A 24,796-nucleotide genomic window follows, 5' to 3' on the forward strand; every position below is an offset into this window, starting at 1 on the left:
TCTTTTTGGCTGTCAGTAACAATTTGGTTATTATGCTGATCATTTTTGTACGGTCCCTTACCAATTAACAAATGATGTATTCATAAATCCTTTCAAGAATATGCAGAAAATGGAAATGAAATGGATTTCAGCTTTGACAGCATCTGATTTTAAAAGCCATTTTTCAAGCTGGGGCACTGCTGAAGTTCACCACGGACACAAATGATAACATAAAGTAGGACAGAGCATCATGAACTCAAATGGAAAGACAAGTCCCAGCTATGATCACAGCTTCAGCAAAGAAAAGCTCAGCAGTTGTACCTGGCAGCCCTTTGAGGGTTTTCACACACTTCATAGATACCCGGAATGCTCTGAATGTGATACATGACCATTGTCAGTTTTTTGGGCATGTCCATCACTTATATATATGTCCGATGTTGGAACCTTGTATTCCCAGATGAAGCCAAACCCTCTATCCAAACCGGTACTTGGGCCAGTACTTGACTTGCGTACGTCTCGGTGTTGTTCCCGCATGGACGTTAGCCTTCGCCACAGCAGGTTTGGGAGGCGGCGGCGGCGGCGCCGGGGCTTTCCTCCTCTCTTTGCTCCTGTCTGTGATGGTGAAGCCTCGTTCGCTCCTGTCGTGCAGGCTGACCCTGGGCAAGAAGTGAGTGGAGACATGCTGGGACTTGACCCGTGGGCTGGAGCCCATTTTAGCTTTCCCTCTCTTATTGAGGGCCACAAACCAATCGCGACCAGTCCTGTGGTTCCTGTGGATTAGTGAGGCGTAAGTGTTGTAGCTGTTCTCCTGGAAGCGTTCCCTGAACTTACAGTCTTCTGTGAACCATTCCTACAAAAGAAGGGAAATATAAGGTATTAACAGGCATTACCTCTTGCCTTTTGCTAGTGGCTTTAATCTTATGGAATTTGAAGCTCATTGGCTTAGTCAGTGAGATTATTTGTGATTAATTTTTAATTAACAAACCTTCAAAACTGCTAAATTAGTAAATGGTTCCACATGTTCCTTTTCTGAACTCATGATATTGGATCTGTCCACATGTAAACAAGGCTCAGCCACCGAACATGTGGGAACTCTGTTTGCATGCTACCATGTAACCTCACCCTGAGTTTCTCTTGTTAACTGCTGCTAAGATAATTGTCTTTAAGTCACGGAAAGAAAAAGCAATGGCTCCTATTCCTTTACAAGAAAGCTCCCACCAAGAGGCATCTGGGAGCTGACCTCTGCCAGATTCTCCCTGCTGGTGCCGTTTTATTTCCTTGTTAATACTGATCTGACACAAGGGCACACACACTCATGCCCACACGCTGCAAGAGAGAGACGTTTTGTGATCTTTCAGATGAATTGTCCTCACTGTGAGATCTGTTTTCCTTTTTTGAGAAAAGCTCAGGGGACACCCACTCTTTAAAATAACAACGACAAATACCTACAAAGTACAGGTGATTGGATCGTGTACAGCTGTACAAGTCAGAGTCTGTGTGCCATAGCTCATCTACATAAGGGACAGCTTTGTTTGACCATGTAACAATGTTTCAAGAAACCATTTGAATGAAATTGACTTGAAAATTATGCAGAATGGCCAAATACTGTTTTCTCACACAATAGCTATAAAATGAGAATGTTAAGGGCGGCTGACGTTAGACCTATTACTGTATGTAATGACCAAAAAACTGAAGGGAAAAGCGTGCAAAAATTCCCCAATTTCTAATCACACTGAGCTGGATCATTTTTGCAAAACCATAATTACAACCAAATTCACAGTGAGAAAATACTCTATCATCTCCAGCTGTAATTGCACACTGCACGTCCCATTGCTGTTCAACATAATATTGTCTGATTGTGATCTGATTGGGTGTAGCTGCTCGGAAGAATCGGAAGGTTCCTCTTTCATCTTGGGGGTGGGTTTCAAAGTCATCTAAATGACTTTCCTTATCACAGAGATGCTTTGACTGACAGCAGCAGAGCCTGCTTTGTACTGGTGGAAAACTCATCATGGCCGGTGTATTAACTTCAAACTGAAGACACATGGGCTGCTGTTTTTCCAATCACGGTGCTTGTTACAAAAGCATGAACTGATCAGCGGGATCAGATTGGTATCTCAGGAGAAGGTTTGGGTCAGGCGATGCTATTAGCTATTAACATGCTAAATTAGCATGTTTGATGCATCAACATGGTTTCTGCCTGTGGTTGAACAATGTTGACGGTTTTCATCTGCACTTTGTGTTGCTGTTATTTACCAACAATCTTAAAACATCTTAACATCCATTTCAACTGCTCATTTGTATGGGCTATGCAGATGATGCTATCTACAAGAGCCTACCTACGAGCTATGTAGGCTGGTCAACAGAGTTGGATTCAAATACTGTGTATACATTAATGTATCAGCAATAATAATCTGTTATCATCGGTAATAATCTTCCCTTGCACACCACTGCTCATCCAATGTGATCATTACAGGTTGGCTCGCAGAAAATAATCAAAATAATGCCAAAAGCTTTTCGGGTAGAACTTCTACATTTATGTTCCACAAGCAGACATCAACTGTAATTAAACTGTATTAGACTGAAATTATTTTGGGGTTCATCCAAACCTGCCAAACTGAAATAAATTGTGCACCAAACTAAACATCCTCCACTCAAATGTTCGGGACAACGTACACATGCTTAGGAAAAATGCAAAGACAACACCAGCATGCAGTATTACCTTCTGCTACAACACATTTCAGGAAAACGGAGATGCAGATATTCATTGAATGTTCCCGTTTTGTGCCTAAAAATATCTCGGGTGGGAAACTCTGACATGTACCAAGGGATGCCTGCCTTCTTGCTGCAGTATGACTTCCTTGTATAACCTCCTGCCATTCTGAAATAAAACAAACTGTTCTGCTTTGCTGAAGAGTGAAGCATAGCAGAAAATGATGCCATTACAGCGTTTGGTAAACATGCCAGTCACAAGAGAGTGCGCCGCGGCCGCAGCAGAATAGTACAAACCCTTAAGTTATTCAAAGTGACCGACTGTTCCTTTTGGCTGTTGTTTTTAAAAATGATCAGAAAACTTTACCGACCTCTCGAGTCACTGCTATGGGTGGATTGCAATGATTTAACAGAACGCTACATTTGAGCAACATACCAGCTCTGGTACCAGTCAGGGACGTACACATATGGAAACAAATCCATTGGAGCATATATGAATGTAGACACACACACACACACATACACAGGCATGTATACACACGCAGGCACACACACACAAGCATGCATACCAGGAAGGAGCTTTGGCCCCTGCTGTGTTTCATAGGATTTAATGGCTGCAGTCAGATTCCAGAGATCTTATTGTTAAAATCATAATGCTTGTACAGCTGTTTAACCTGGCTCTCGCCCTGCTGGATTGGTCACACTCTTTTAAAGGGACCTTTCCCATGATCCTCGGGGGTTAGCTGTATTGAGGGCAGAGGTGGAAAGTTACTGATGACTAACTTTTTTTTTTCTCTACCCAAACAATGTTGCTTCACAAATGTGCCCTTTTCATTTTTACCACTAGCACAGACAGATGGATAGAGTGTTTTCTTAATTCCAGTTCCACTAAAATCTGAGACTACAAACTGAACTAGAACCAAACTCAAAAAAACATGCGAATGGATGATTTTCCTAATTCTCAGGGAGATTTTTCCAAGGAAAATGTTCTCTAAATGCAAAATGTTGTTCACAGCTTCACTCTGAGCCAAATGCTGTCATGTCAGTATGCTAACATGCTAATGTTTAGTACATAGTGGTTAACATTCTCACAGTGTTGGTTGAGCATGTTAGCATCCTCACATTTGCTAATACAGCTACGTGGAATTTCAGCAGTTTTGCAGAGATTTGGTCACACACCAAATTATTGGACAAATTATCAACAAAGTTAATGCAATCCATCCAAGACTACTGGCAACAGTACTTTTTTATGGCAGTAGGATTCTTTGCCATTTACTTTTTTTTTTTTTATAATCTGTACAAATGTACCTATACATAGTCATTTTTTCTATTCTGTATCTTGTAGACTTTTAGATTATTATTATTATTATTTTATTTTGACCTCTTTATGCCACTGAGCTTGCTTTTTGTAACTTGCTGGCTGTAACAACTAAATTTCCCCGGTATGGGATCAGAAAGTCTTACTGTATCTTATCTTATCTTATCTTATCTTATCTTATCTTATCTTATCTTATCTTATCTTATCTTAAGAGCAGTGAAGGCATTTCACTCAAAGCCAAAAAATGTCAACCTGCTGGTTGCACTAGAAGAAAACTAAAGGAGAGATTAGGTTGTTATTAGGATGCAATCATCAAAGTTAGTAGGGCTCATCCTCTGGATATCAAGAATGTCTGAATCAAATTTCATGGCAATCCATCAAATATTGAGATCTACCGAAAATGTCAACTGTAACTCAAGGGACTGAGCTTGTAATGAACTGGTTGGGAAAGTTGAATGCTTAATGATCTGACATGTAAAAAGTGACTTCAGTATTAATGCATCATAGCAAAATAAACAAGGTGGGACATCTCAAGCAAATGACAGAAACCGAACATGTGAGATCATTAAGGTGGTTTCACCAATAAAATTGGAAGTGCTCTATCAGCATTTTCTGTCGCCATATCATTCCATTACAGTCATGTGTTTCTGACTCTCTCTCTCCTCCCTCTCCCTCACTCGGTCACTGTTTGTTCAACGAATGCAGGTGACTCTTTCACCTTTCAAAAGATTATGTTTGTGCTGTCCTGCTGAGTAGGTCATGCAGAGCAATGTGCATCTGTCTCCTTGCCCATTATTCAGCCAATAAATTGCCACTGTGAAAACATCTAAATATTGAATATGACAGATGATGCAACAAGATAAGGTTCATGGTGTCACCTGACACCCCACCGTGAGGCCTGAGCCTGTCTGTGGCCCCCGAGGTTTACATCCGCCCCAAATCATCAAGGCCGTTAAATAGCGCAGTGCAGCTGCAGCCACAGATTGGAGTTTTAGTTATACAAATATTTCTCTGAGGCAGAGCTGCTCCGGAGGCAAAAATAAGCCCCAACTGCAAGGTTGGTGCCAGAGAACCAGTCTCTCAGAGTGCAAAGTATCTACAGTAAGTAGCAGGGCTGTACTGCAAAAAGAAACTCTGATTAAAATATCAAACTTAATTTTACTGTGTACAACTGCAAGTTAAATAATGAATATAAAAAGTCTATAGGCCTGCTGTCAGTGTCTAGAGGCTGCCAAGTGTTATATGGTACAAACAACATACTGACACTTTTTAATCCATGGACTTTTTAGTCCAGTCTGTAACATTTAGGCTGATATATTGGCATTCAAAATTCACAAGTTTATTTTCATTAATGTATAATCACCTGAAAATAAGATATGTTGAGTTTTTCTTACTTTAGACAGCTCATTATATCTAAAGAGGGAGCAGGTCCTCTGCAACACCATGTTTCTACATTACCCAGAATGGACAAACCAAACACGGGTTTCACGGCCATCGTAGGTAGGTTTGCTTGGAAAGGGAGGGGTGAGGTGAGGGGTATTCAGCTGGTTGCAATCTGCAGCCTCTAAATCCGATGAACGAAATGAAAATGTTCCTTTGTATTTGCACTTTCCAATCAATTATGACTAATACGACATACATGATTTTGGAGGGTTATCAAGCTTGCTAACTAGCTATATTAGAGAGTGAAAGGCTCATAAAACTACTCTGACTGGAAGAGACTCATGTTACTCAGCCAGAAAAAATAGTTATTCCTGCCCGTAAAGCAACTGTGACACTGAGAACCACTGCAATCCCAAAGCAATAAATTGTAATAATTTGTGTATAAAGTGTCACTGATAATTCAATACAGGAAACAAAGTGGCCTGCTCTTCATGCTGATGTGCCCTTAAGCAAGGCAGCTCCAGTAGAGTTGACCTGTAACTAAACCTGCTCTGTGATCATGAGGATAAACAATGCGTTATGCTGCTGGAGGATTTTCAGCAAATGTAGTTTCTGTCCTCGACTGAGGGGCTCATCTTCATATCGATAACGCCTCTTCTGGATCCCTCCTCTCCCCTAATGCTGGAACCTGCAAACAGCTCTAAAGGCATCACCTTCAGCCTGATGGTGTTGATTGAGTCCAAACCAGCCACAAACAACAAATGATCGACCTTTGAGTTGGTGCAGAAGCAGGAAAGTTGGACTTTTATTTGTGACATTTTGACAGTCTGGAACAGGAGACGCAGAAGCAGATGAGACCGGATTGCACGCATGTTGGACCACAAGAAAAAAGCCCACTGAGTCAGACCGTGGCGATGCATGACAAACTTCCAGCAGAACAAAAACGATGGTCAGGTTTTAGTTTGATTCAGTACCCTGCAGTGTGCGGCTTCGCTTTGCCACAGTATTTCCTCTTATTATCCGTGTCGGCCCAGTTTGATATTTAAATCTTGTTTGGGATGTGCCTTGACCCTGACAAAGTTTGTAATTTTCCTGTGTGTTTACATAAGCCGCAATGACAACTGAATATGTATCTGCTGCTGGACAGCTCGCAGCCGTATTAGTAGATGTCAAGCAAGCTGTGGTTGAGAATGCACTTTGAGTAGAGACAGCACATCCATCCCTGCCGACAGAGCTTCATGAAACAATACTGGGAGCTGAGGGGGCATAAATCGTTGTTGCTCAGCATTCACACCCACAGCAGCTCGCAGACTCTCCGGCTCGCTGGTGGCTGCCTGCCTGGCTGATTATTTACTCAACATATTGATCTTCACTTTGTGGCTCACTCCTTTGTATATTATCAGCCGTCCCAGACAGGACTTAATCTGCTCTTCCCATTAACACATGCTAATAGGGAGCCGCTTCTATCTATACGCCTGGCAAGGATCCCACAGATGACTCGTCAGCACGGCCGGCTGCTGGCTGGCCGGCGGGCCCGCTTACAGCAGCGAGGCCAAGCTGCTGTTGGCAGATTTGGGCTTACTGTGTGTTTGGGGGGATTTGAAAGTCTTCGAAACTGTGGCTAAAGATTACAACAGTATGCCATGACATGCTGATGTCAGATTTGGGGATTCTGTTATGCGGCACAGATGCAAAGCCACGCAAACTAATAAATACAACTAATATAGATGCACTATGCAAGGTTTTGATGGAGAAATATACCCATTTCATGAGTTCAAAAGGAGTTGGGCTACAGCAGAGATGGCAGCAAATGAGATGCAGATTCACAGTTTGGCCAAAACAAGTAAACAATATTAAAGTCTGACAAAATAATCTGAGCATGAGATGCAGCTAAGAGCTCTGGAAAAATAATAAGGTTGCAGCATCCTTCACACTAAGTGCTCCTCCCACACCTTGCTGACGTCAGAACTGGACGGTAGCATGTCCAAGAATTTTTGTAACTTTCCAAGACTGAGACATGATTTAAACTTCTCTGTCAGCTACTTCTGTCACTTTTCATGTGCACGACCAAGTGCAACACCTTCATGGAAAAACTGTGCAGGAGAGTCTGCCGTCATGCCCATTTGTACGTTCATTCCCCGACACAACAGGAAAAAGAAAATTCAAAGATTATCAGTAGTATTTATACTGACAGTAAATGTGTCTGACAAAAACAAAGCAGACACATTTAACAAGAGTGGAAATACTTAGTTACAAGTTAAAATCCTGCATTCAAAATTATGTAAAACCACTGAGCATCAGCATAGCAGATGCAGAATGGGCCATTTCAAAATGATGTATATTATGTTATTGGATTATAATTATTGATGCATTAATGTGTTTAGAATTTTAATGCTGTAGCTGGTAAAGCTGGATATAATTTAATTACTTCATATACCATCCAGCAGCTAAAGAGAAAGATATTTTTCTTTGACGTTTGTGGAGAATATTGATGGCTAAACAATCACTTAATGCACCTTTAAGTGAATCTTCAGCATTCAGGTAACTGTGGGAGTAAGTGGATATGTGCTGAGAGGACAGGCAGACAAACCGTGTGGGGATACTTACAGTGGCGTGGAGCCGTCCTCTTTTATTCATGGCCAGGAATCTGTTACTGTAGACCCCTTTGATGCCGATGACCCCCTGAGAAACCGCAAAGAGCTCCAGGACACCTGTGTGGACAAACAACATGCTCAGATGATTGATGGATGACGTAAGTGTATTTTTATTCCTCTTGTTATTTTCTATAACTCGCAGCTCCTCCACAGTCCGGACGAAAGAGCAGCTCTGCTGTCATGTCAGCTTAGTTATCCAGTTCAGCTGCACTTTGGCTTTATCTTTATCAGTATGTTACAGTATGTTCACTCTTCCTTTTTTGCCACTAAATAAATTTTAAAAACACAAAAACCAAAGACATTCACATGCATTGCAGGCTGTTGATGTCTGCAAGCACAATTTTGTCAGTGGTTAACTCGACACTGCGTGTGGGACTAATGTTCACAGAGAGTTCAGGGAGGCAGGGTCACCCCCCGTGGGTCACCAGACTGAACCACAGACTGGCTGGTCGTTATGGTGTACAAGAATAACAAGTGAATCACCCTCCTTCAGTAACTACCGCCAGTGTGCTCTTTAGCAAGTCCCCTAAACCCCAGATGCTTCACAGAGACCGTTCAGTGGCCAGAAATGGTGGAGAAAAGGTAAAGTGTGGTTTTGGGACACTGTGTTAAACATAAATAAAACAAAATGTGATCATTTGAAAATCCTTTTTGACATATATTCATCTGAAAACAGTACAAAGACAACATAATGCTTGACCTCAGCTTCATTGAGTTTTGTAAATATATGTTTATTCTGAATTTCATGCAGCAACAGCAGACTGGGAAAGATGCGGAATGCTCCAAAAACACCTGTTTGGAACATAAACAGGCTGATTGGTAACAGGTGATAGTGTCATGATTGGGTATGAAAGAGGCATCCTGGAAAGACTCAGTCGTTCACAAGTGAGGATGGAGAGAGGTTCACCACTCTGTGAACACATGATTGTACAAAGGAAATTACTGCATGGGAACAGTTTGTAAAACTGGTTTTATTTACATTTTACACAGTGTCCCAACAAGCATTTTTATTTTTAACCAAAACTACAATCTCACACAACCTGAGCCCAGTTGCCTAACCTGAATAACTTCTTAATCATTCATTCTAGTCGCTTAAAGCAGATACTGTAGGAGAACAAAAGCTCACAGCTCACTCACAGTGAACATGTCACTGCTTCAATTAGTACATGAAAATATAATGTGGACATCATCTTCTTCCAAAACCTACTTTTTCTTTCTAATTATATGAGCATAATTCTTGTAATGTAAGGTTCTTCACCCTGACTCACCCTGGAGTCATGCAGACAAGCAGTGTAGTGAGTTGTGCCAATGTGGGTTCTTTGAAATAACATTTGGACCTTTGTGGGAGATTAAAACTATCAGCTGAAAATCAGGCTGATGAAAATCATTGGTCAGTTAGTTGCTCTTCCATGCAGGATAATAACACACTGATTCAAAGGAAAAGCTGCTCATGGCCATGTAAGACAGAGACGCTTAATAAAATGCTGATATTGACGCAATATTGTCAAACCAATATATCCCTTTGACTGCTGCACAGCACCAATATCAGTCAGGTATCCCAGAATGAATGAGAAGTCAGAGTAACAGGAAACTTAAACAGAAGTGTCATCCCATATTAATATTGTCAGTGTATTAACTACCACCTGAGGAATTCTGTATGAAAGCAGCATTCTGGTAAAAGAATCTTCACATTTCAACTCTAAGACGTCCAGTCTCCTGCTCGTCTCCAGCGCTGTCATGCAGGATTCAAATCCACATGGCTGTCGTGTTGAAATCCATGTAACCTGACAACTCTTCTAAAGGGGACCATGAAATGGAGGCACAAGTGCACTTTCACGGTCAGCTTCGGCTGTTTCGTCAGCAGATGAGCGATGGGGGATCTGGTGGTGCAGTAAAAGCTGAAAATCTGATTTATGACTTCAGTCTTGTGGCCTAGATGGCACAAGGCGAGATTCACATACAGGGCGGCATTTGAACACTGCTTTTCAGGAATGTTTCCAGGCAAAACTCAGGCTAATTTTCCAAATTTGTTCTGAAGCAGCTGAAAACTGCTGGGTGCTTAATAATATTGGTCACATTCATCTGAGTTTGTGAAGCAGCTGAGGCCAGATTTGAGTGTATTTATCTGATTTTTTTTTATATCTATAGTTTCTTTTTTATCAATCAAGTCATGTTTTAATTTTACCCTCTTTTCGCTGGAGGTGGTCTAATAATAATAAATCTTAGCAGAGATGCCTCCATTGCAATTTTAAAAATGTTTGTTTCTGTTGTTTGTTTATGTACAAAAATGAATGTCAGCTGACAAATAGTTAATTGATTCTTTTTCACTCTAACCTTCCTTATTATAGCCAACTCTATGTAGTTTGTAATCCCCCAAATCTTTTTTTCCTTAACACTGAGAGGGTATTTCCACACAGCACAATAATGTGCTTGTATATCAACTTATTCGTGTGATTTCTTTATATGTGACGTATTTCATTACAGTTAAATCATTGAATTTGCACGGAAACCAAACGAGTTTAAACTAGTTTTGAAGGTTGACGATTCAACAAGACAATAACGACAATAGTCTAAAATTTAAGGATATTTTTTTGCAGTGTGTGGAGTAGCGTTGCTGTGATGACAATCGCGCTGATTGGCAATCCAACACATCCTGGTGTCTCAATGCTGCACCTGTTACTTCCACAAATAGTCTACCTGCCAACATCCCGGAGAGACACAAACAAGGCTCGTCAACCAGATGGCCGCTGCGCAGATATTTCACAGGGTCAGGCAGCCTAAGTTTAGGAGCGCGGTCCTTACACTCTTCCTGTGTAAATCATTATTGTTCTAACTTCTAGGGATGGCATTTAAATTGGAAACAACCGCAAACAGAGGAGAATCAATAGGAGCAGATGCTGGGATGTAGATCCAAGTGCGCATTCTCGGCGGGGCGCACTGGATTCATCTGCGCGTCAGACGTCTATAATTTAGTAGTTAGGCTGCTCCGTGCACCGTGGAGCCGGAGTGAATGACTTACTCAGCTGGTTGGGCTCATGGCTGCCGTTGACTCTGCCGTCGGGATGAATCTGGAGATGGAAGCCGATGCCAACCCTACAGTAGAGCCTGCAAGTCCTGCGTCCCGAACTGATCTCCTCCTCCAGAAGTTGGCGCTCCAAAGAGACCTGCTGTGCTCCGGCGGCGGCGCAAATCAAGTGAGCGACGGTGAGAAGGTAAAGAGGAACATTCATTCTTCCAAAAAGGACACACTCGCTAGGCCACTTCTAGCATTTTGGTGTCGCTCCTGAGGTCTGGGCACCAGAAACCGTGCGCAAACACGCGTGCAGCGCTCCTGGGCATTACCCCGGCTGCAGTAGCTGGAGTTGTTCTGCTGGCACGGGGATATTTATAACGCCAATGATCTCACTACTCGATGCATGCCTGAGCTCTAAAGGACGCTCTTTCATCCAGATTTTGTCGCCGAGATGCCACTCCTGCTCAGCACCGATCCACAGCAGCGGGGCGTGAAGGAAGCGCGACTGACACCGCACATTTTCCAAGGAATCGTCCGCGCCAGGACGCACTAAGCGCGGCATTTTACGCACAGTGAGACATCGTTTTAATAGAACGAGGACGCGATGAATTCATACATGAAAAGACATGGACAACGACTGCTATGACGGCGCCTTAGCCCTTATAAGAAGAGCTGAACCGAAATAACGAAGCGTTTAAACGCAGGAGGGAGGACGGTGAGGTTCACTCGCAGAGATCATCAGGTGGTGCAGTAGAGTCTTAACGCTGGCTCACCGGGAGACTCCTTCAGCCGTATTTATAGGCTTTAGTCCACCTTATCATCTGATACGTCCACATGCTGACAGGAGACGCGTCCGTCAAGATGCCTGATGTATTCTGAGCAGTGCACAGTGGCAGAGGACACATTGTCATTATCAGATTGTGGATTATTGCAAAGATTGACAGGAGGAAGAATGCACTCTCATTTCAGCACACAGTCCTTCCCGTTTTTCTTGCCATTTAGCTTATTTTCATTTTCATTTCTCTCACAAGGCCCTGCTATCACAGGAGTTATATCTTTTCAAAAGCATCTAAATAAGCAACAAGTACTCAGGTTGGCAGTTTCTGACCTGTGAAAGTATCCTTGAGCAAAACACTGAATGCCCCAGATAAGAATTTCACCTACTTTAGTAACCAGTAATACAAAGATGTCATTTAAACTCATTGTGTTCAGATGGCAGATGAACTGATGAATGCAGTCATCTCCACAGATTCATGCTCTATACATTGAATATCCACTCTGGGATGGTTATGATGCTGAGCAAACACAAATCACGCAAATACAGAGAGCGTATTCTTTCATTTAGCAGCAAAGTGGTGGAAAAGTCACAGGTTCGATTGTTTCTGACATGCTTTTGAGCAAGACACAAAAACCCAAACTGCTCATCCATGATTCATCCAGTCAGCACCTGTCGGTCCTGATTGTCACAGTGGTTGTCAGCGACATCAAACCATAACCTGCAGTGAAATAATGTAAATGGAGGCCTGCAGGTCAAAACTCTTTGAACGCCCTAAAGTTCAGCATTTTATCTGAAGTGAAAGGCTTTTTATAAATGAAAGACATGTTGACATGCCACAGAAGGAAAAGCACAGGTGTAAATAATAAAATTAAGAATAGCTGAATTCCATGTAGCTGCTGTGGTGTCAGAGTCCTGGTGTTGTGCACGCTGGCTCACAGTCATACAGCTTAATGGGATGCTTGAATAGAACAGAGCTGTTGTCAGTGTTATTATTAACACCTGCGCTTTTGTCTGCTGACTAAATGAACCATCCAGAAAATGTTGACAATAGGAGTAAAGGTGAATTAAGGGATAATATTGTCATAAAACCGACCTTTATATGATTGTACTGTGACAGAAAGTGGTGCCTGCAAGAACATTTTACACCAGAGTTCTGTTCACTTTCCAGATGCCTTCACTTCAGATAAGCATCTGCATCCGGCAATTTTTGCAACTTTCCAAAACAGATAATTCAACACTCAGGCTCGCTTTACACAGGCACAGGCCTGGAGTGCAGAGCTGAGGAAGTAGGCAGATTTGAGCTTCCCTCTTACGCTTTCTTTTCATTCTTCACACGGTGATCCCCTCACTTATCGTGTGTACATCTGAGTTCAACACCATGGATTTTTTTGAGCAGAGACAGTCTGAAAGTGTGCCATATTCTCCCTGTTTTAACTGATTCATTGCTTGTCATCTCTCTTTATGACAGCTGGTGTTCACCCCACCTTTGAGTTCAACCATTCAGAGCAGGTATAAAGTCTTTTTCCTTTAGAGAAGGTCCCAAACATGTCGGACACATTTCCTTTCAAGCATACTGAACCCTAAATGCCAAGAGAGGATTTTTGCACTACAAGGATCAACCTCGGAAGATCCACACTTGAAACCTCAGAAACCTTTAAAAAACCTTTGGAAGATACCAGCATACCATTTCTTCTAATGTGAGCTGATGTTTGCCTCCAGAAATAACTGCTGAATGTACACCAAGACTTTCAGTTTTTAAAGATTAATTAATTAACAAGCCATCACTCTCGACTGGGGGTCTTTCGTGAAGTCAGCTGACGCGCTTTCTTCATTAAAACTGCTTAATCAGAAGACCTAAAACTAAAAATCATACTAAATAAAATAGATGACATTGCTAACCTGCAGTATTTCAATTCAGTTATACTTCTTCATCGACCAAAACAGCTCAAACACAGCTCATTTTAAAAACATCCCTCTGATGCAGTATGTTGGTTTGAGTCTTGGTCACTGCAGCACGTGTTCAGTGTTAAGCTTATTAATTTTCTATCTTCACATGCATTCATTGTAATCCTGTCCCTCATTGTTTTCGGGGGCCCGGCTGTGTTTGAATTTGATTACCTCGCGCCCGCCGGTGGATTACGGCCTGTATAGGGGCCTAATTGTCTCTGGCACACAGAGCCGAGGCCGGGCCCACATTACCTTCTATGTAAACAGCGGGCCAGTGTTTAGTCCCACTGTTCTAATGGCCAGTCATTCCTGTGAGGCCATTCCAGTAACAGTGAGGTAATCCTCCCGAGTCGTATAAACACGGATGATCCTGATTGATTCCCCCGCCCGATTGATCCCAGCTTTTAGCAGCTTTTTAGTCTAAGCAAACAGCAGACAACAGGTTCTGCCGCGGCCCTGACCCGTCTGAGCCCAGAGATGGTGATCAATCTGAGGGTCGAGGGCACTGACCAAGGCATCAAACATCAACGTAATGACAGTACGGCTCTGATGTCCAGCAGTGCAGGAATAGTCCGCATATTCATCATCAAAAAGTCCTTTGAGCTGTATGTTAGGACACTTTTCTTAAATATAAAGAGCAAAAGCAAGTACAGGCCTCGTTTGAATGCTGTGGATCAACATTTGGATGGAAGTATCGGTCAGACGAGAAAACTATCAAAATGTGAAAGAAGCTGTTTCAAGTGCCAACGGTGGTCAGCTTTCACTGAACAAGACGTGTCCATTTAAAGAGAGAAGATGCTCAAAAGGAGGTGTTCAGGTACGTAGCAGGCGTGTTTTTGAGCATCAGTCATCAGGTGTCAGGCCGTAAGAACCTGCAGTGCAGTGCACATTCATGGGTGTCAGCAGCTTCATTTGCACTATTTGCATTCAAAAAGCTGAAGGAACAGGGAGCTCTTGTTGCAGCCATAGGACAGCTGTGAGGTCGTAAATGGCAGAGACATCTTGAGAAAAGTAAGAGTCCCCTAAAGTTCATCTTTGACACTGTGCAGGTCTTCACGTTCATATTTGCACTGATGTGGACAAATGAATTACTTTCAGCATTTGCTTGTCCTGCATGTACGGGTCAGAATTAATGAGCTGTGCCTCAAATTGTTGTATATTATTTTGCTCTCGGAGCCCTTTCGTGGGAGTCGAATTACTCGAGCACACTTAGTTTGTGTGTACATATTCTTTGGCCACCCAATATTTTAAGATGGTTTGGGCTTTTCTGCGGTGGCTCGGCCGAGTCTTCTGCTACGGCTGAAGAGGTCAGCCAAGTTCCCTTCATGTTCATCAGCCCTCTTCATATATGATTTACAATGTTTATACTCATGCTTTGAACAAGAACCAACACATGCCCTGCAGTGTGAAGAGGCCATCACACACACAAACAAATTACTGCCAGCAGACTGTATTGACTTTAAAGGACGTTACGTCAAAAGTGTCGCTGAATCCACAAACACACCGTGGGACGTCGCCGTCAGCGCTTCCCACCATCAGCAGCCCCTGTGGAGCATTGCCAACGTGTCGTCTGCAGCGTCCAACATTTACCACCGGCCATGTTGTTCCCTCTCCACGAACGACCTCTTCAACAGATCCGCGTTTCCCTGAACCTTCCTTCTCTCAAAGTTCAAGGCCCGTTCCAAAAGCGCTCTGAGAGATGAGAGGACAAAGTTTGGCAGAAGGGAGAGTTGCAGGGCGAGATGAGACTTGCATTTGAACTGCAAAGCCTGGCCTCAGTCGCCGGGCGCTGTGACTAAACTTCAGACTGAAGCGATCGACAAAGCGCTCTCACAGTCATTAGCAGGACGGAGATGCTGCTGCTTGTTTGTTGTTGTCTTTTTTCAGCTTGCTGCCGGAGCCACAAAGCAACACCTGTTTACAGACTTGTTACTTGTTACAGACACACCACCTGTCAGCACAGAGAGGAGGGGAGGGTGTGTGTGTGTGCGTGGGCGCACGTGTGTGTTGGGGGTCTGGCCCACTGTTAATAAGCATTGCTGTGTGTGGAGCGCCCTGAAAAACAATGTACCTGAGGACCATAACCGTTTCAGTTCATTTGGAGACGCTTGACTGACAATAACGAGATCACATGAAGGTGAAAAATTAAATCAAGGCATTTAACAAGTGAAATGTTGCGCATAAAAAGGCAGTGAGGCCCGGGTGTGTTTGTGCGTACCAAGATGAAAAGGACAGGAATTTCTTGCCAACTGCGGCTGTCTAGAGAAAACCCATATGTCCAAATTTTCAATATCATTTTTGACATAATCTAATGTGTTTTAGAGAGACGTCAGGAGACATTTTAAGAGGTACACTAGGTGAATTTTCAAACTTTTTTAAGGAGCATGTAATCCTTTAAAAACAGGAAAATCACCAACCATAAAAAGAATCAGAGCATTTGTGAGGCACCTGTACAGCCTGATGTATGAATAACATGCCAGTGTCTTGAGTCACCTGACCGTGTCCTTTTCCTGCACATGCAAAATTCATAGTGAAGTAAAAAAAGACAAATAAAATGTGGACAGTATTAAATAATACACTGCTAATGAAATCTTGAAATGTGGAGACGTTACGTGAAATGTCCTTAAAAAGGGGGGTGCTGTTTATTCGGCATCCCATGAGAGCAGGTTGATCTGTATGTTTCAAACAAAACAGTTCATGCATGCAGTTCATGTTGTCCAAGCATGTCTACATGTTTTTACGTGAACATGGTTAATTGTACAAACAGGATAACAGGGGACCCTATTGGACAGCCTCTCCTCAAAGGCCTGCACTTGGTTGAACACAGAGATGTTCACCTCTGTGCACCTCAGCAGCTAATGTTTGCGTGCAGCCAGGTTCTGCTTTTCCTTTACTTTGACTGTACTGGAGCAAAAATCCACGGCTGATCTAACTTGAAGCCAAAAACAGTTTCTCTGAACTCCCAGGTTATCTCAAGAATGAAGTTCTGAGTGAGTACCATGAAGCTTTAGCTTGCTCTGCTGTGCTGCTGCCGTGCAAACTGCCCCTGTGTAACATAGTTTCAACATCTAATCAGGAGCACACTTTTTCTCTATTTCCTGTTTGTTACATGCTGTTCCACACCTGTCCTGTAGCTCACTGTGCTCCTGACAAACCCAGTCACCTGATGCTCTCACCCACAAGCACGCCCGTTCCACATTCCCTCATTACCTCCCTTATATACACACCAGCTCTCTTCCCCGTCAATTGTCAGATGTTTTGAATGGGCCAGCTTTTGTTCCTGATCATAGCCTGTTCCTGGTTTTGCTTGCCTGCTAAGTTTGCCCTCGCTGATGACCTGATGCTGAATTCCACTTTGAACTTTCCAAGTTAGCGATTGTTTTCAACTGCTCGGCCTCTGAGTCCTGTTTTTGAGTCCACGTCTCTCTGGAATTTGCTTTGGTGAGGTTGGTGCATGACACATCTATTAAAGAGAAGCTATTAAAAAAAGTAAAAAATGTAACAGTAAGTAAAAAATATAACAATAAGTAAAAAATATAACAATATAAATATATATACACAAGTCTGTTGTTGTTGTTGTTGTTGTTTTTAACAGAAGCACAGTTGAAAACAACGTGCACCAACACACCGAGGCAGCCGTCCGCAGCGCCATCATCACTCGCATTTCCTGCTATTCATTTCATGAATGAACACAGCAGCAGTATTCGTCATGGACCAGGTTCTGGTTCCTGCAGAACTCGGGTCCACTTCCTGAGGCCGAGGTGGAGGAGTGTGCCGGTTGGATTTCAGGTGATGAAATGTCCCCTGTGGAGGCTTTATTGGAGGTCTTCAGCTCCTGGTGAAAACAGCTGAGGGCAGCTGATTGCAATCCTAAACTTGGAGCTCATCCAACAGAAAGGAATGGAGCTGCAGCTTGTGCCTGACAGCATGTTTGTGTGGTTCTGCTGGAATTTGCGACATTAGTGCCGGAGAATATTTGAAATACCTGAAATACCATTCTTTGCTGGTGAGAGAAAAAAAAAGTTTCGCTAATTTTTGATTCAAAGATGATGGTGACACTCTATTACGTACCACGAGACAAATATTCAAGCCAGTGCAGTGAAAGACGTCTGAACATCTCCCTGGAATAATAAAAACCTGCAACTTCAAACTGATGTGATGTCTTGAGAGCAATTTTGTGTCCATGTGACTAGACAACATTTTAGATCTCACCGGAAATGTTTGTCCTGTCTCTTGATGCCATTAGGTCTCAATCGTAACCCTTTAATGTGGAAATGTTAAACTGTTTTGGAACAGCTTTTCATATTGTTACTGTGCCCAGATGAAGGTGTCTGTTGTTGTCTCTGCTGTCACAGATAATGTCCTGTATTCCTTCAAAATAAAAGTGTGAAACTTTGTACATATTAACATTGTGCTCTGCTGCTTGTACCTTTTAGATTTAGTGAGAAGATTTAAGCGATTCACCAACTAAATTTCTTGCTTGCACACACACACACTGCGTTCACCTTGAATTCACTATGGATCTATTCCATGCTACCTACTTTCCTCAGTAGAGATTATTTTTGCCTGAATTAGCTTTTGTTTCTATGGAAGTTTTGGTGTTTTTTCCCCTCAGCTTCTTTGCAACAGCCTTTCAAATGTTTCTGAGTGAATGAGTATCATCTCTGTATAGACTCTGTATAACTCTGTATAACTGCATAGTCGTCAGTCAGGAATCAAGGCAGGACTTTCTTCTTTTCAAATTCATTCCATGTCAGAGCCACGATGAAGACTGATTCTTAATGGCAAACAGGTTTTCTGGACATAAGGCTTCCTGTAAAGGAATGTATTTAGTGCAGAGTGGAGGTCCGTGCATGCTTTTTTCAGCACTCCTGAGATTGTTTCACAAGTACAACAAAACCTGCTGCTGCAACTGAGCAGGCAGCTAGAAACGAATTAAGACTATCGTAACACAAGACTGCAGCGTCTGTGAGCCAGCTAGTTTCCAGACCAGTCCCTATGCCTGAAAAATGTTTTGAGAGGAATTACTTTTCTAAGCCGGAGCCAAATTGCAACAGGAGTTGTACGGGGATTCAAGAAAACAAAGGGGCTTCTACATGAACTTCTCTGTAAGTCCGACCTTTTTACGCTTCTCCTGAAACTCCAGAAACAGCCCTGCAGGTCACAGGTTTGCAATGACTCTTCTTCTCTTTGTTCTGCTCTGGTCGACTCGTGGTGGGACATCCATTTTTCCTCTCAGAGAATCCCTTCTGAAGATATTTACACATCAGACTTAGATCTTTTTCCTTTAAGTGGTCTCTGGGTGGCCGTGGGATGGAGGACAGAAGATAAATCTGGTCTGTTTTTCCTCACAGGAAACAGGCCGACTGAACAACATTGATCATCACTAATCCATTATCCACCTCTGCATCTGGCCCACCCCTGTGCCACCATACGTCTTCATTTGGACCTTTCACTGGGCCTGATCACACAGCCTGTTTGTAACACACACACACACACACACACACACACACACACACACACACACACACACACACACACACACACACACACACACACACACACACACACACACACACACAAACAAAGCCTAGACAGTCTGAGATTAACATATGTCCTTATGCCGCCTTTTCCCTCTTTCTGATCTTGATCAATTCCTGATTTAGACAAAATGATAAGATAAAGAATACTCTTTCACTGTTGAGAACATATTTAAAAATAACTTTTCAGCCAATTCCTGCTTCATGTTCACATCACATTAGAAACTGGGGCAGTTTAGCTTCTTTATATGATGTCACATGATGACACTTCCGCTTTAATAAAGAGGTTTGGACTGAAAGCATAACGAATTTTCGCCTAATTTTCGAAAGTTTGACTATCATTTGAGTTTATTCTTCCCAACCAGCCACAGTACCTCACTGTACATGTAAGCTAACGAGCAATGAGGCGAGGGTGTGTTTGTGTCTGTGTTTTTTGTGTTCAGCACTCACCAGAGACTCCGGTTCTTCCTGTCACTTCCCTCCAGTCTGTATTCTGTTTCCTCTCTCCTCTCTGTACATTCATGAAGTGGAGGGCTGCTGCAGACATCCACTTTTTATTCCCAAAAGTTTAGAAAATAAACTTGCCCCGGCTCTCTCCTCCAGAGCTCCCCAGAGCTCTGGTCCTCTGTTCTGGCCCAGAATATGATCACATCTAATTCAGTTAATTAAAGGTTTTTTCAGAACCAACCAAAGTTGGCGATGCTGAAATGGTGAAAAGACAAACCAAGATGGTTTTGATGAGATTTAATTTTGTTTCTGTCAAGTTTGAATGAAGTGTGCTTTTACGATGATCTGCGAGGTAAAATTGCTGATTTTGTAAATGCAGTCTGGAGGTGGCTGTTCCTGGTTGGGGGTAGATGTGGTCAATGTGCCATTTGTTTTGGTCGGAGATCCTGGTGCTCTAGTGTGACATCTAGTGGCTCTGAATGTCCTTATAGAACCTTTAAAGTACAATTTTGATACAGGATTTTTCTTTAGATATTTCCATCTTGTGCTGATGAATGCTTCTGCTTCACTTCACTTTCACTCTTAAGTGATTTTGATGTAAAGTGTGTTTTGCTGATGATATTTCCGTAGGCAGGACTCGTGCTGCTGCTTTCTTTCTTTTCAAGTAAATGATCTGAATGTTTCACCACCGCCTGTTCCCTGTCTCTCTAACCAGGAGTTTGATATAACACAGATTTGAAATGACATGTGCTCTCAGCAGTGAAAAAAAAGATCAGTTCCGTCCAGTTTTACCATGCATTTGCTCTGTTGTCTCTCAGGAGATCGCTGAAAGTGTGTGTGTGTGCTTAAAGTGGACGGCTGCTAGTTGTAAATAAGATGTCCTCTGCTGTTTTAGCTGCTGGTCCGGAAATGCAGGCACACGACGGGCCAACTCTCAACCTGAGCCCTGACTTGCGCTCCGGTCATTACTGTGACTGACAAAGTTGGGTTGACTTTCATGACACGAAGAAGTGGGGTGGGGGGTGTAGGAGTCTGGGGGTGAGGGCAGCATGCCTGCCCGGCCTCCAAGAAAACTGTATGCCATGGCTGTTATGGAGATGTACTTCAAAGCAGCAGTGGAATGTGTAACAAAGTAATCCGACCATATTCAGAGTCATCAGCTCCTGCTGCATGAAACACACTCACTACATCATGGATGTCAAACAGCTGTAAATACAGGAAGAGCACTGATCGGAACTGAGATAGTCAACATGCGCAAAAATGTTTCCTTTACAAAAGCCACTCAAAGCACTACAATGAAACTTAAGAATAAAGTAAGAAAAACTGGCACGTTAATTTAACAGACTAGATGTTCTGTATACAGTACATGTAGCTTAAGTGCTAACCGAGCGCTAGCTTTGGCACTGTACAAACGTATTAAACATCTCTTTAAAATGCTGCTTATTTGTGACTCACTCACATTTCAAAATGCAACTTCATTGCAACCTGATAAAAAATATCTAAATATATTTGTGGCTGAAAGTTTACATCATCAGTTACATCAGCTTCCTGGATATTAACAAGTGCTGCTACTGTTTATCTTCAATGAGATGTGTATTGCTTTTTTAAAACAAAGTTTATCCTGACAAAGCATTGATTAAATGCTTCAAAGTCAGATCTTATTGTCCTGGATTGTGCTCATGTGTCACAAAATAAATTAACACCTGTAAAGTAGTTTCTGTTAAATTTGTTGATGGAGTCCTTAATTTGAAACTGTGTCTTATGCACATATGTGTGAGGCACGTTCGCCATTTTTAAGATGTGACTTCAAAACAAGTTCCTATATTTCAATATGTGCTATTAACACATTGAAAATTCTGTATTAAATATTATAGTAATATAATGACATAATCCTATGAAGTAATAGTAGAATTTTTTAAATTTTTTAATCATTGATTATTTAATAAAAGAAATACTTTTTAATGCTTTGCTGGAGTAAAAGTGCATAAATTATGAAAAAATAAATAAAATGTTTGTAAAGTGTGATATACACTCAGTTTTGTTGAAACCTTTAGAAAGTGTTGATTCAGCTTCATGGTGCTTTTGGGGGCTGTGGCCTGCGGTGTTGTGGGACTGTGCAGTGATAGACTGACAGGTGTTTCTTATTTTTAGTCTACCCTAGTTGATATAAATTAGGTCAACAAAAATCGAACATGAAACACTCACAAAGGTAGAATTTATCGACTGCTTCAGCTGTAGCTAGCTGTACCTAATAAACTGGCAACTGAGTGTAGGCCTATATATATATATATATATATCTCCTCGGAGTGGCTTGTGAAAATGTCACACCCCAGAGGAAAAAAATAGAGGCAGCAAAACACTCGAGTGAATTTGGCAACCAAAGTTGAATGACACCAATACGATTGATACTAAAAGAAGAAAGAGAGCTAAGAGTGACGGAGAAAAACGACTGACGGATTACAGGATCACACAAGAATAACATGGACTGCATCGGTTTATTGGCTGAGCAGCACACATTCATCCTTCTTCATAAAGTTTTCAGTGCTGCATCCATTCTGCGTCCACGCTCCGCTGCAGACGGCAGAGAGCAGTTTGAAGGCGGCAAACAGGTGTAACCTAAATATCTAAACTCCACGGTCTTCACCATCTCCACAATGTGAAGAATCCAAGACTCAGACGTGCCCTGAAGACAGGTAGAGTCCCAGAGGGAGAGACACTCGGTCACAGGCATGTGGGCGCGCAGGGATCATCTCGGAGTGGACATGATGTGTAAATTTGTCCCTGTCAGCGGACCTGTAGATTGAGTGCATTGTGGGTCAGAAATAGTGCAAGTGCACAGAGGACGATGCTGTCCGTGTATATTTAGCCCATCAGAAAATAATGACGTGACAGCGATATCCTAATCAGACAGCAGCAGGGGGAGCTGGCTCCTGTAAACCCTGGAATATGACTTAAAAACAGATTGTGGTGTGTGTGTGTGTGTGTGTGTGTGTGTGTGTGTGTGTGTGTGTGTGTGTGTGTGTGTGTGTGTGTGTGTGTGTGTGTGTGTGTGAGCCGGCCTGCAGGCCAGCACTCTCTTACTGTGTGAAATCGATACTTCTGATCTGAACTTCTCTTTCACAGCCTCGTTAGCTGGCTGTCTGAACCCTGTGTGTGCACAGGCCAGCTCTGTTTGGAGCTCGCTACAAGAAGAGGAGATGCCTCAGGGACGAGGTTCATCACTCCTGTTACTCTGTGACTGTTGAAAATCCATCTGAAGGCATGTTTTATTCGAGATGAAACGTTTCCTGTTAATTGCACTTTGCACTTAGCGTGTTAAAAACATGCTAAACGTTGGGGGTAGTTGGCAGAAGGTTTGCTGTGAAGATTTGCCTTTTAGGCCTACCCCTGATGTGTAGTTGCAGTTGAGACAGCTCTGTCTCCTAGAAATGACGTCCAAGCACCACTAATTTGTTTTGAGGGAAGCACCATGCTGGTCAGACGATGTTTTCTATTAATTACCTTAATGAGGGCAAGTCACAGAATGTTAACACTGAGAGACTTTTTCTTTTGTTTTTTTTGCCACACTGTGCAGTCTTGCAATGCAATATCCTCCAGTGGTGACTGCAGTGTTATCAGACTTTTTATGGTTATGTGGTTACGGTCAGGGAAAGATCATGGTTTAAGGGTTTAGGGTTTAAAGCAGAAAAAGTCTGCAATGAACTCGAGAAACAACGTGTTCATTAACATTTAACCAAATCCAAAACCACCGAGTCTGGATGGAAACACTGAAGTGTGGTGTCGCAGTATGTAGTGCTGTATGGAAACATACTTTATGCAGCGCAGGGTTGTTTTGAGGAGGTACACATTAGCTATGGTTAGGTACAGCGGCTATGTGAGTAGGATATATGACATACATCCCAGCACCAAATCTTTTAAACAGAGACGCTCTAATACTGAGTGATAACTAAGGGAGAAAATCACATTGCCCCCACCAGTTGTTTTCTATGTTAAGGTCACAGGTGACAACATCTTAATGCACGTCACTGCAGGTTTACACAGCTGAGACAAGCAGCATTTTTTTAATCTTTCTCCCTGAATTGGTACCGCCACTGTCTGCTGTGTGCCATGGCCGTCAGGCCCGCGGTCTGTGGCACAGCAGGTACTGCATGTGGTCTGAAATCCGTCTTTCCTACGTTGGAATCACAGCAGAGTTTGATCTACTTGACCCAGACAACAACTCCAGTACTTCTGTCATTTTTGTGTGAAATAATGAAATGTACATGTGCGCAAAGGACACTGGTTTCTCACAGTGCGATGCAAACAGGAAGTGCTCAGAACTGGAAATATGTGCAGTAATAAGAATCTTACATCAGCAGCAGCTTTGCAGCCAGTATGATTGATGTTCTGTGGCGCACGTCTCGTATCATTTCCTGCCTTGTGTATACCTACTTTTACTACCAGTGTATATTAATAGCATATAGTGTGTACTCCGGACACAGTTCAGGTATCAGTGTTGGTGCAACAATTTTTGAGCCTGTCCTGTAACCGTAAAAGGTCACGGGTTGGAATCCACTGACCGCCATGCATCCCGTCAAAGTGTAGTGTAGAAAGACGCTGGATCCACATGAGGTTTCTCTACCTGCTTGCTCACCTCCCTGCTTGCTTGCCACGGATGACAGCGTCAGCTAAATGCCTGAAATGTAAAAATGTAGTGTGACCGGGGCAGAGGGCCAAATGGAAGTGCCAGCTTAGCAGAGATATAAACTGTCCCATGCCGCTCCGCGCTGAGCGATGCAGTGACAAATGTGGCGGGGGGGAAGTAGAGGCACAAAAGGGATGATGACACAAGCAGCAAAGCATGAGGACACTAAATATCACTGGAGCATGTGTGCGTGTGTGCGTGCGTGTGTGCTAGCGATGCCCACCTCTCTCGTCGATCATATGCCTCCATGGTGAGATTGACCTGTTTGGATTGCTGACACAGGAGGTGTGTGTTGATGTGAGATGAGGTGTAACGTGCAGGCCAGTGCTGTGATTTATCAT

At 42.7% G+C, this 24,796-nt stretch overlaps 1 protein-coding gene across 1 annotated transcript; it reads right to left on the reverse strand.

Annotated features, from left to right (window-relative positions):
- Window positions 1-425: 425 nt before the first annotated feature.
- Window positions 426-11,276, reverse strand: fgf5 (fibroblast growth factor 5). The gene is made up of 3 exons (XM_070965383.1): window positions 11,066-11,276; window positions 8,000-8,103; window positions 426-829 (listed from the first exon to the last, which is right to left on the reverse strand). The coding sequence occupies exons 1-3, from the start codon at window positions 11,274-11,276 to the stop codon at window positions 452-454; spliced, it is 693 nt and encodes a 230-aa protein (XP_070821484.1). The 3' UTR covers window positions 426-451.
- Between the last annotated feature and the right edge of the window lie 13,520 nt (window positions 11,277-24,796).

This window comes from Chaetodon trifascialis, chromosome 6, assembly GCF_039877785.1.
Source record: "Chaetodon trifascialis isolate fChaTrf1 chromosome 6, fChaTrf1.hap1, whole genome shotgun sequence".
Taxonomy (NCBI): domain Eukaryota; kingdom Metazoa; phylum Chordata; class Actinopteri; order Chaetodontiformes; family Chaetodontidae; genus Chaetodon; species Chaetodon trifascialis.